The sequence below is a fragment of the Mercenaria mercenaria genome, chromosome 6, assembly GCF_021730395.1.
Source record: "Mercenaria mercenaria strain notata chromosome 6, MADL_Memer_1, whole genome shotgun sequence".
Classification (NCBI taxonomy): domain Eukaryota; kingdom Metazoa; phylum Mollusca; class Bivalvia; order Venerida; family Veneridae; genus Mercenaria; species Mercenaria mercenaria.
Window position 1 is genome coordinate 17789084 of NC_069366.1, and position 13770 is coordinate 17802853.

The following is a 13770-nucleotide window of genomic DNA, read 5'->3' on the forward strand; positions in this document are numbered from 1 at the left end:
GTACCATTTTTACGTCTTTGGTATGACGCGGCCGGGGATAGAACCCACGACCTTCCGCACTCGATGCGGACGCTCTACCACTAGGCTACAGAGGCGGTGATAAACCTTTTAGTACGTAGTTTTTTACAACTTTGCAATAAATATATTTCCGCATACAACAAAACATATTGTTCAATCGCCCCATCATTCTAATGTTTTGCTTTGTACAGCTTACCTACATACAACCAGGCCCCGTGTTCACAAAACATTTTTCGATTTCAGCTGAGTTTGAGTTTGAAATTTCAATTTCAGGAAATCTTCAAGGTTAAATTCCAACTGAAACTGACCATAAATACTGAATAGCCACTTGAAAATAGTTATTAACTTGAAATTCAGTTTTAAACATGCTATTTAGATAGAAATGACTTAATAAGTTTCATAATCAAACTCAGCTAAGACTTAAAATGTTTTGTGAACACGGGGCCTGTATAGTGAAATGTAATACTAAGATACGTAAAAGAATCAACAAAATCAATAGTTGCATTATTGACAGTCCACAACAAATTATGTCTAGTTTTGCGTTTTTCAAATACACATACTTTCGTTTTGTAAACATTAATTTTCAAGCCCCATTTGCAAGAATATTCATACACATTATCTAACAAAGCTTGAAGACTGTTGGGATCAGTTGTAAAAAGAGCAATATCATCAGCGAACAACAGCATATATATTTACAACAATTCTATATCTTTAGCAGTAAGGTTTTCAAAATCATGTTTTCATATCATTAATAGATAAAATAAACAGCTAAACAAAAGGGGAGAAAGCGGTTCTCCTTGTTTAAAACCAAGTGACACATCACAAAAGTCGGAAATACTCATATTTCTGCAGTTACATACATAATATTTTACTTTCATATATATTGCCTTTATCATGTTTTACATTTTACAGCTCACACCAGATTTAGAGTTAATGAGCATCAAGTAATTTTTGTCGGATACAGGTCTACAAATCAATATTTATTTCAAGGATGCACAAATACCTGTACATATTGTTTGATAAGTGAGTTTTGAAAATTACTTGCATGAAAAACAACTCATTTTCTTTTGCATACAAAATGTTTTACTAAGAGTGTTTGTAATTGAATATGATTGTGTATATTACTATGTTTTTTGTTTTTAGCATTTAGCACACTACACTGCTTGTTGGCAGATTGTACTATAACTTGTCAATTTTGATACGCTTGTAAAATATTCTAGACATTACATTAAATGGATGAATGAAATAATTATCTTAACTTAAATACACTGTTAAAAATTTGACGAAACCTTCTTAGGACAAATGAACTTAGGAATGAGATGTTTCACGAGCATTATTTTATAATTTTTTAGAAAGATAAAAGTCATTCTGTGAAACAAACGCGTTTTAAAAGTTCATACCAGGAGAGAACTTAGGATGAAAATCATAAACTTTTGTGAAACAATCCCCAGATTCATAAGTATGTCTTAAACGCAGAAAAAGAATTTTTGACATCGGTACCAAAGTTGTAGATGCGTAAGGAATTAAACGAATAACCAACATTCATCGTACAGTAATCTCGTGTGAAAAGAAAAATGCGTTCAGTTGAGGAATTTGCTACAAACAAAAATACAGTTACATATCGATACAGACATACAAAAACAGCATATCTGTACATGTTGCGGAGAACATGGTCCAATACTCAATATTGTTAATCTGCTTTCTTTTCGCATATAAATTTACGTTCACTGGAACAGCCACCGTCATCCCATTTGAAATCAATTCCATAATGAAATAAAGCACAATCTTGACCTCCTCCATAGTTATCGGGTTGGCCTGAGCCCCAGTCTGTAAATGAAGCCACGTCGTCAGTACCATACCATTTAAATGTTCCCTCTGTCTCAACATCAGTCAAACCAATCGAGTAATGAGCATCTGTAGAGAACGAAACTTATATTTATAAAATAGCTCAGTCATCACACTGTTATGTTAAATATCAAAATGTTACAGTCTATAAAGAAACCATCTTAAGTGCATACGTTTACATTCATTACCATGAATTCATCTAAATTACAACCTTAATACCTTAATATTACTTAAGGTTCTGACTGTGTCTGTCGTTTACTTTACTTTGCATATTACGTCATGTGTTTTGACCAAAGATCAATTACTTTCAAGAATTATTGGGAACAATATATTTATTACCTGGATAGAACCGTTAACATAACCACTACTTGGGACTTTTTCGTTTTATGAAGAAATGAATTTGTTACAAATTGCTTATTTTGTTTTCACGAGTTTATTAGTGTCAAAAAAAGAATAAATAGAGGATACTTGTTTGTTTTGAGTGAATATGGAATATATCTCACTGAGAAGTGAGAAAATTTCAAATATTTTCAAGAGCGCGTAGCGCGAGTGAAAATGTGAACATTTTCTCACTTCGAGGTGAGATATATTCAATATTCACTAAAATCAAACAAATTTTCTTTTTATTTTATGCTCAATTACGCTGAGATGTGCAGTTTGCAACAATTTTTAATCTCAGCGCGGGAAACAGACATGACGTCACACGTGTTGTGAAGTTAGAAAGACGCACATAACATAAAGTTCCATTTTATTTTATTTTTTGCTGCATAACGTTATGAAATTCTCATTAAGTAATATAATTTAAATCGAGAAGTATACTATAAAGGACAAAGTGCGACTACAAGGGGTGGCGGAGCTATATCTCTCACAGTGTGAAAATATAGATTTCATATTTTCACAGTGTGAGTGATGAGATATAAAAATATTTAACTGATAGAATACAGTATTTCTTTAGTTAATATAAAATACATTTATTAGATATTAGCAGGTGTTGACATATTCTTATGTTTTGAGTGAAGGTTACGTTTTATAAGAGACAGCCTTATCATAAAGTTCATATATAAATTCTGTCAAAATATGACTAGTATTTCACAACTAAATATGAACAACCAGAAAAAAATCCGCATTGTTCGTTTTGTATTGTATGTTGCCGGACTATTTTCGTTAATATGTATCTATAAATAGCGCTCACAAAAAACTTCACTAAGTTCAATTTTAACATCGATAAACACTGTAGATTTCGTTCAATAATAAGCAAAAATAAAAAATGTGGAGGCATATAAAAATGGTCATTATAACAGTAGCTAGATCTGGGATTTTGTTTTCGGCTCTCGTGGATTTTGCAAGGTCGGATCACACTCGGCGCTTTCCTGCCTCCTGAGCTCCAATCTTGCAAAAATCCACGAGAGCCGAATACAGTATCCAAGATCGAGCTACTTTTATAATAACCCTATTGTATATGCATTTTTTTAGAATGTAATCATCATCAATTGGATCACTGTATGTTTATGGCATGGAGATTGTAGGGCTGAAGTGGTGGTGCATATTGGATCACTTAATGATTCTGGTACTGAGTTTGATAGGCTGAGCTGATAGCGCAATTTGGATCACTTTATGATTTTTTTATATTTGTGGTACTTAGCATGTGCGGCTGAATTGGTAGCGCAGATTAGAACACTGTATGACTGCGGTACTGAACATGTGGGGCTGAGTAAGTAGCGCAAACTGGATCACTCTGTGGTTGTCATACTGACCTAGTGGGGCTTAGTTTCTAGCGAAAATTGGATCACTCTATGGCTGTGGCACTGAGTTTGTGGGACTGATCCGTTAGCGGATCACTATATGTAGAGATGGTACCTACCCAAGAAGATTTAAAGGGAACAACTCTGAAATGACTAATAAACTGAAGCCAACATAAAAACGGTGATCAAAAGCAAAAGAAAAAAAGGCCCTTTTCCATTTAATTGATCAGGTGGAAAAATCATGGCCCACATTTGTTTGAAACTTTTTGTCATCGAAATAGAAGATGCCCACTTTTCTCATCGCTTACATGTAAAAGTTATTTTACAAGACCTGATGCCCTGCAAGAAAGTTTAATTGAATCAAACGTTTTAAGAAACATCCATTTTCCGACTTAAAAGAATCGCTGTTGCAAATATTGAAGTTTTGGCTTTTTAGATAAAGAATACTCCTGTCAGTGTGCACAACGTTCCATAAACAAAACTTATATACGACAAGACAATGAAAAAAAAGCAAAATAGATAAAACTGGTATTACATATTTGTAACAACCTATGTAGAATGTTGTTATATTCATGACTTCAGTTCATTGTCTTCATTGTCTTAAACATGTTTCAGATGCTGTATTCAATTTGAAGCATTTTATGACTCTTCGGGCCGGATGGGTGTTACTTCGCTGTAAATAGGACAACATAATGTGCCGTTTTCAGCAAATGTAATTTTATCAAGGAAATGGACCCGTAATAACTTTCGACAATTTCCGTACGTTTACGTACTGACGTATGAGAGTTCGGTATTTTCCAGCTGGTTGCTCGAATTAACAACGTACGCAGCCGAGTGCGAGTAACTTTAGTAATTCACAACCTCCATAAATTTCATTATATGATTTTAAAAACAATTTTCTGTGGGAGCCTCACATTTAATATTATATCCAAACCATCACTTAACAATAATCACCCACTTTGAGTGCATTCGTGAGTGGAAAAATATTGATGATAAAATGATTTATGGGTTTTATAATGCAATTTCTTAAATAACTTCTTTTAGATTAATGTTGGTGTAGTTTTGGTGAGCTCGTAATAATGAGCATATAATTTCCGTTCATTCAATTTCTAAGGAGTTTAAGACTTCTAGGTACTTTTGGGTTTTGAATTCACAAAAAGGCAAAAGAAATTTCAATTTAGCTTCTTCCAAAGTGTTGAACGGATACTATTATTGAAAGTGTTTACTTGTGGAGGCTTTTGATATCAAGTAGTTCTGCTTTTTTATAAAAAAAAATCATGTAGAAAATATATACAAAGTTAGCAAATTAGTGCCTGAAGCTATCAAATCACACTTTAAAAAACCTTGATATTATAAAATACCATCTTCACTATAATGATTGTGGCATTGATTTTGTGGGGTTTAACTGGTAATGCAATTTCTATCACTGACTGATTTTGGTAGTGATCTTGAGAGGCAGAACTAGAAGTGAAGATTGAATCACAGTATGGTCGTAGTACTGAACTTGAGGGGCAAATAAAAAGAAATGAAAATGCGAGCTATTTATTCATATTAACGGACAAATGTGTTTTTAAAACAAACTTTCAATGAAAGCTTATCTGACCTTTTAACTCTTTCAAGTGATTCTTCAGGAAAGTGTTCTCAATTTCGCTATCGATGCGGACCAGATGAGCATTGTATTCCACACAAAAAAGCTGGAAACAAAAACATGAATTTAACTGTGTATGTTAAGTTTAAAGCTTGCCGATCAACATTTTATGACATGCTCCAGTCTTCATAATATACCCTATTATAGATTTATATGTGCAATGCCCTATCCGAAATATATACGTTTCAATGTCTTATATAAAAAATTGAAAATACTTCCATACTACATTTGTAAGTAATTTGAACATTTCAACAACTGCATATATCATTTTACAAGGGAAATCCCAGCACTTGTTCGTTATTGCTTTGCTGACAAGTATGACTTTAAAAACAAATCATTTGCAATTGTTTATATTCCTTTTGCAGTTTTTTCTGCAAACATTAAACCCATTTTAAAAAATAATATGGTTTGGCAATTAGGTTAGACATATACATTTTAGATACACGTCAATATCTAACATGTATAAAACGTTCAGTTAATCTGATTGGGAACAATGGATCTGGCTTAAAGCTTCCAATGAAATCAACAACATGTTCAAGGCCTGACTGACAACCATAGAAAGTTGACCAATAACAAGTGTTGTATTTACTGGTCCTTTTGGATCATGGAGAGCAGTCAATTTTACCTTGATAAAATTCAGCAGGGGATGAGTGGTGTTGCACATTTCATGACATCTCATGGACAGACTCAGTTAAATCGAATATGCTTTAATGTTGCCTGCATGTCTTCTATGTTTCCAAATAGTTTTCTTATAATCTTAAAAATTGACCAATAAAATGTTGAACCTGTGTTAAGTCCGACATATTTAAATAAATCGAACATTTATAGCTAGCATAATGACTGTAAGCGCTTAGAAAAGTTTTACCTCAGCACTGACAAAGTCCTTCGAAGTGTGTTGAAATAGGTAACAAGATCCTTGAAAAGATATCCATCCATCTGGACAACGTCGCCCCCGTACATTCCACTCAGATCCTATAAAGGAGAGAAAATTAATTTAAAAATAAAATGATTTTGTATATTATTTCTTGAAAAAGAATGAGTGTTAAGCAATACGAAATGAGGTATGTCAGCATTCAAAATAGAGAAAAGTGGAAGCTTCACAGGTCGCCCAACACGACAAAAACGAAAATGTTGCAGGCTCGGTTTGATTGAGCCTGTTCATGGACGGTAGTGGAAATGCATGCTACCAGCCACGCCCTCTAGCCCCGGGTTGAGCAGAACTCAACACTTACACATGCTAAAAGTACAAAAATCAATTTAGAGACATCCGCAGATGTATTCAAACGGCGGTGAACATGGAACCTTCAATGATACACGTGTTGAGGCGTGTAATTCCATGGAGAGCGGCGTTTGGTCCCCAGATAAAGTAAAGGGTTTGCCCCAAACGGGAAAACAATGGGCAGAACAAAACAAACTGGAATTTAGAAAGGGGATCTGAGGTTATGGAGCCTGCGTATCACAGGAACTGTCAAAAGACAAAATTAAAAAGCAGGCACCATATCAATGGGGTGATTATACAATACCCAAGGCTATGAAAGCGGGAGTATTGGAACAACCCATGCCTTTAAGCGTAGAAGATGTACATTAAATGCCAAAGGAAGAAAAGTTATGAATTAGATATTTGAATTCAGTGACCTTACGAGTGTTTCATATTCCAGCATATTACTTGTGCATACTGTATTTTGTAGTAATTTAAAATATGTTTCTTTTGTTATGCAGAAGAAAGGAAGACATTAATTAAATGAAGTACAGGAAATAAACCTATATAGAAATACAAAAAGTATAAAGTTATGCTTCATCTTGTTAAAATTATATGAATTTCAGATATAAGTCTATTTATCTTAACATTATAATTAACATAGCAATGTCTATTTTACGCCAGTAGGTAAGAATAATATGATGATTCTATTAAATCGTATGATCTTTTCTCATATTTATTTTGTATGTGTACCTTAACATTGAATGCGCTTCATGAATAAATTGTTTTGCAAATTATCTGTTATAAAATGCCGTTTGTGTAATTATAATTTAACATCAGAAAATGACTGGATAAATTTCAGTAAATGTGTAAAATCATGCTCTAAAATATACTGGCAATTAACATTTTTATTATTGTATTAGCCAGGAAGAGTTGTGTATGTGTAAACATTTATGCGAAACATTGCAACATAATTCCAATTGTATTTGAACATTTGGTATAAATCGTTCCTAGTTCCAAATTTTCTCAAATGCTATACAAAGTCAACACTGAGAACAAAAAAAATACCTTTCGTGTTTTTGACTATATTCTCTAAAAGTTCCAGTTTTTGTTCAAGCCTCAAAATTTTAGACAGTGTTTGTTCCTCATAGTGGTAACGAGAACATTGCTGCTCCTCTCCTTCACTAAGAGAAACATACGCAAATATAGTAACAAGTCCTAAAATTCCGACAATATTCATTTTGCTAAAATCCAAGTGAAAATGTTGATAAATTCAATGTAAGTAGTGAATGTAATGTACTCAAGCTACTTCAGAATACCAACGCAAGCAAAATGATTTGTGGTTTTCTCACCACTTACAAATACCGTATAGTAGGTTAATTCTGCGGGCAAAATTTCTGCGGTTTTGTTCTAAAATGGGCCTAGTTTATTTCTGCGTTTTTATTTCTGCGACCTGCGAGAAAAGCAGGAATTAATTTTTGCGGTTTGCATTAACCGGAAGTAAATTCAGCGCATGAGAAATAGCTACCGCATTTACTACATTATAATTTACTACTCAAATGCCTATCGTTCACGTCAGTTATGTCTTGGTGGCATTATCGGGGTCGAAATCTAGGACAGTGAAGTTGGCGCAGCTGATATATGTTTAAATCTGATTTATTTTCATTACCGTGCATGATCAGAAATCAAAACTAAGAGTATTAAATATTGTAGGTCTAGTACCGGTAATTTAATTTGAAAGACATTTTCATAAAATGTAACACTGCTGGTAGAACAATTTACGATTTATTTACAAATATATACAAATGCAAAATCTAGTACATAATCCGTTCACAGTCCATTCAGTTACAACACTTGCAAATACACTAAATTGTTTTAAAGTTCACACTTTTCATAAACCTAGCGTGCTTTGTGATATACACTTGTAAAGGTTACGGTAACCATCCATTCGTGGACAATACGATTGATACGGTAACAAAAGCAATCAACCATAATCGGCCGGTGTGAATAATTTAACAGCAGACGAAACATTTGCGAGATAAAGATAACTGGTCATCATATTAAGCGAAATATCAAAGATTACTTCTGCGTCAAAAACTCTGCTGATAAATTAAATGTGCGGAATTTATTTCTGCGTGACATCCTCGGCCCGCAGAATAAGCAGAAATAAAACCCCACATAATTAACCCGCTATACGGTAACAAAAAAGAAATTGGCAATGTTTCACAAACTACTTATGAAATCATTAACATTTACGTTATATAACGGATTATCTTTTTAAATGATAAAATAATTCTTACAAATTTATACGATGCAATATTGTAAAGTACATAATTTAGTCTGGTTTTATTACGGAAAGGACATTGTATATACAGCGGTAAATGACATATGAGGAATTGATCACTTTTTTTGTACTAGGGGAAAGATTCTGTCTACCGGTCTAAAACGCAAGAGCAAGAGCAAAAGCAAACATATATAAATATGCAAGATAAAAGGTACGGGAAGATTTCCCGGAAGCACAGAGCACCCCAAATACAGCCATAGAGCCATGCATTGCAAAGTAGGCCTACAACAAAAAGATGCTGTATCAGAAAAATATTATAGACGGGTTGTTCGATATGTTCAAAACAACACTTTGCTATGTTCCTAAAGTACATTGAATACAACAGCTTTGATTCCAGTCAAGGGAACACTTTTCTTAGCGAAATCAATGACCTTGACCTCGGATTCGGCCTAGAATGAGAAGAAAGAGTAGATGTGTCTATGTGAATGACATGAATGACATTGTACCTTTCACTGAAATCGGATGGCTTTACAAATAATGTGTTGGAGTGTTTCATTAAATGATTAATCAAAGTGTATGCTCTTCAGGAAAAGTCGCACTTTACAAACAGATATGAAACAAGTCGAAGGATTTCCTTCGGCCAGATGTATACAGACCAGAAATTGTTATGGATGTATGTGTGAGCACTCTGCCTATAAAGTAACTTATGGGTGAATAGTGTGCTTGTTTTTATTATAACATTTAATGTAGGAATTTTTACTCCATTCCACATGTTTTACAAGTATATCAATGAAATATGTATTTCTTAATTCTGAAAGTTATTGTTTTTAGCAAAAGTAACTATATTTCCCTTTCATGTATAACATAGCTTTTAGCTCAACTGGTCACTTTCCTTGACTATTGAAATACTTTACTAGAGCTGTCACAAATGTGATTCATGCCTTTGATATATAAAGCAAAACAACACAAAACCGTAATCCAGGAGATTAAAGAGCAATCTTAAAATGTCCCTTATGCACCACTAGGTATTAATATTGATTATTGATGAAAGTTTGAATAAATTATATGAAATATCATGAATGAGGAATTCAGGTCACAAGCATTTGCTTCCATATTGCAATAACGGCGTTCCATAAATGCGATAAGCCAATCGCATATCGGTAAAAAATCAGGTGAAATCACCCAGTCTCCATGTGCTATACTACTTGTTGCATTACAATATACCTGCGGCCTCCAGGTAATGAGCTGTTTGTCGAACATTTAAGAGATATTCGAGACATAGTAGTAGACGTAGACTGGCATCAGTCGTTAGAGTCATAAAATGTAAAACACATGGCTATAAAATCAATCCTCTCTGATACCACTTTCTGAAAAACAGTATCTCTTGCCTCTGTCTCTGAGTAAGATAGAAAGAGAAATCAATTTTCACTAATTGTAAAAGATCCCTGTTAGTATAAATAAATTACAATTTAAATTTGAAAATGTATATATCAAAATACTGTCAATTTAATTCTATTTATGAATTGTTTGATATTGGAAACTGAAAAAAACAAACATTTTTTTTCAAGATACCTTCAAATCATTTTTGTGAATGAATTAAATACATTTTATTCAATATACCTCCAAAGTGATTTTTACTTATGTCAGAGGGTAGATTAATCTCTGCAATAAATCATAAAATTATTTTCCTATCTACAGTCCCCATGCAGATTCATGTTAATTAGACTACTTTTCCTAATATAAACCGAGATGTGTTACGCGTACATTTTAACTGAATTCGCGATTTGAAATTGGTAAAATATTTCTGTACAAAAATAATCACGTCTGCAGTGTTTGATAAGTAGTAATTTTATGAAATTAAGTTCAACTGTTGACAGAAATAAATGAGCCTTGCCATGAGAAAACCAGCATAGTGGCTTTGCGACCAGCATGGATCCAGACCAGCCTGCGCATTCGCGCAGTCTGGTCAGGATCCATGCTGTTCGCTAACGGTTTCTCTAATTGCAATATATAGGCTTTGAAAGCGAAAAGCATGGATCCTGACCAGACTGCGCGGATGCGCAGGCTTGTCTGGATGCATGCTGGTCGCAAACGCACTATGTTGGTTTTCTCATGGCGCGGCTGAAATGAAAATTAAGCGGTCAAAAGAACTCATGCAAGAAATATTTATATTGTAAATGCACATGGTTTTAAGGAAATTGCATGACAATATGTTATAACACATTACAGACAGATGAAAACGTAATGTACAATGATATGCAATTTATCCTCAATCAAATAACACACATACAAAAGTATACCAATTAAATGTTGAATTCCTGTTGAGATAAGCCACAGTAAATGGGTGGGTGCAGGAGTCACAGAAAGAGGAAAAGGGGATTTTGTAATGGGCCTGTGGACATATTTTTTAATAGAATGGGAAATGTAGGTTATAGACTGATGTCTACCCATGTCGGATAGAATGCCTGGATCTTCCTCTGCATTAAATGCCACCATAATATTATGACATACACCGTTTCGGGTAAAATTTCATACTACTTGTATTTCCATCAACTACATCTCAGGGTATCAAAACATGTCCATGTTTTAAATGACCACAGAAATGATTATGCCATAATATTTATTTGAATTTTTAAATTGTACAGAACGTCTGGCTACATAGATTTGCCACTGTTACTAATTAGAAAAAGAAATTGATAGTATAAAAATAAAATTGTTCTTTTGTTAATTGAATTAGTAAATCGTAAGAATAATGCGCAGTTTAAACTATAAGTAGTTTTAAAGGTCCATAATGATTTATTATGAGCCTTTAATTATTTTTTATTAACTGTTACAGGCAGAATTTGTTACTGGCAGCCTTGATTGTTATGATGCATCAATTTTCTTTTTTTTTTAAAGTAATTTGCATTTGTAATCATTTCTTAAAGACAAACCAGTGATTTCTAAAGCAATTTTAATGATATCATATTGAAAACATAAATTCCTGTCATATTTTCTACAATAATGTAAACAATTAAAAAACAACATTTCGAAAGATGTGAATGTTAAAATAAAGATCAGCAGCTATTCAGCAACTATAAATGTCTAACCAATTACTTCTGCAGGAAAAAGGCTTGACTTTCTTTCAATTTTAGAGAAAAATCAAACATCTGGTACAACCGTTCAGGTCAATTGAAATAGTTCATTCAATTAATTTTGTTGCCGGTCAGTTTGAGGTGGCAATTGACAGGTGCTACTAATGGCTCTTCATGATGTTATATAACCTCAGAATTGCATTTTATAAGTCTGTTGAGATAAGTCTAGAGAGAAAATGTTTTTCTCAGAAAATATCAGTGTCAGTATGAAGAAATTAGTATTATTACAGATTATTTGATCTCAACAGACTTTGTAAGTATATAGTAGACGTTGTAAGCGTTTTTTCGCCGGGTCGAGCACGGAAAAGGATTCTATCTGTCAATAGTATTTGTCTGAAGGCGTTTAAAACGGTATACGAATCAGGCCCATTGGAATATCGCAAACACCAGGCTAATGATAACATGATAATATCTCTAACATGTTGATATACATTTGAATTATAATTGATTTCAATAATTTAACGCAATGAAAAGGCTCACTTTCATGTTCAAACGAAACTACCAGACATAATGGTATGGTTAATACATGATTATTATCCATAACAAGACGCTTACAAACAGTGATTTCTTGGGTCTTTCAATTATTAAAATTAAATCCACATGTCTTCTATGTCCGCCCTACACTGTTAGACCAGTAGCCTCGATGAAACTTGTTGTTTGTCGCAGATCCTCAATGCTTCCATACAGTTTTGGGTGGATTGAGGTATCTATCTGCCAAGTCGCAGCTCGCACATAGTCATGACTTTTACATTTCTGGAGTATATGCTCCGTGGTCTGATCTTCTTCACCACACCGACAAGTTGGTGATGGTACCAGTCTGTATTTCTTGTACATGTGAGTATTGAGCTTGTTGAGCCCTGAGCGAAGCCTGACCAGCATCACTTGTTCAGACCCAAATCCACATTCGCAAATCCGCATTTGTTATATTTCGGTTTTGGCTTTGGTTTTTTTTCCGTTGTTGTTTTTTTTTTTTTAATAAGAAGTGGCAATATGTAGACTTTATACCATTACGGCTGATTTGTACATTCTATTTTTTACCTTTAATTTCAATATATTGTATCTTGTTAAAATCGAATTTTCTCCGGGATCCATACATACATTATACTACTTTCAAAACATTACAACAAAAAATGAATAGTTTAAGATACGAAACAAAGGGTTAATCAAATATGAAAATGATACTATAGTATGTTTTGTGTAGTTGGCAATATACATGTAAAGTGTTAAATTAATAGTATATGCTTGAAATTATGTGGTAATTAGACATATATTCGTTTAATATTAATATTATTTCGACATATGACGCTTTATTTGTACATATTATTGTTCATGGGTCCGAGACCTTCTGCATGAAAATGAAATAGACTTGAAAACCTGAAACACGATTGCCATAGTCGCGAATCTCAATGCCTCTTAAAACTGACTTGTAGTATATTTCCGATAATTTATTCTACCGGAAATACTTTGATGCATGTACAAGGTATTTAATATATAAAAATGTATATGATGAAAATAAACATGGATCGAGCAGAGACTTTCACAAGTCTTATTAGAATGTAAATTATTCAAATGATTTATCTAAGATATAGATCTATATAATTCATAATAATATAATTGCATTGCATTACATTTTGCAGTTTCGGTCGATATCAATGGCGTTATGTGATGCTTCAAATATACCACTGTCGGCGTTGGATTAACATTCACTTGATTCACCAATAGGAACAAACAAACAGACTTAGATTTCAGGTAACTTGCACGAAGACATTTTCACTAACTCCTATATACAGTCCTCACATATCAAAAGTACTGTATTGCACTGTACTTAAACCATTCTGACACTAGCATTATGCCATCAACAATCATTTTCAGCAAACTACTTTTTTGCATTGTTGTTTCTG

General features: G+C 33.4%; 1 protein-coding gene across 1 annotated transcript; it reads right to left on the minus strand.

Moving 5' to 3' along the window:
* Window positions 1–687: 687 nt before the first annotated feature.
* Window positions 688–7766, minus strand: LOC123549528 (C-type lectin domain family 10 member A-like). The gene is made up of 4 exons (XM_045337688.2): window positions 7520–7766; window positions 6119–6225; window positions 5209–5299; window positions 688–1932 (listed from the first exon to the last, which is right to left on the minus strand). Exons 1-4 carry the CDS (start codon window positions 7689–7691, stop codon window positions 1709–1711), a joined length of 594 nt encoding a protein of 197 aa, XP_045193623.2. The 5' UTR covers window positions 7692–7766; the 3' UTR covers window positions 688–1708.
* Window positions 7767–13770: the final 6004 nt, after the last annotated feature.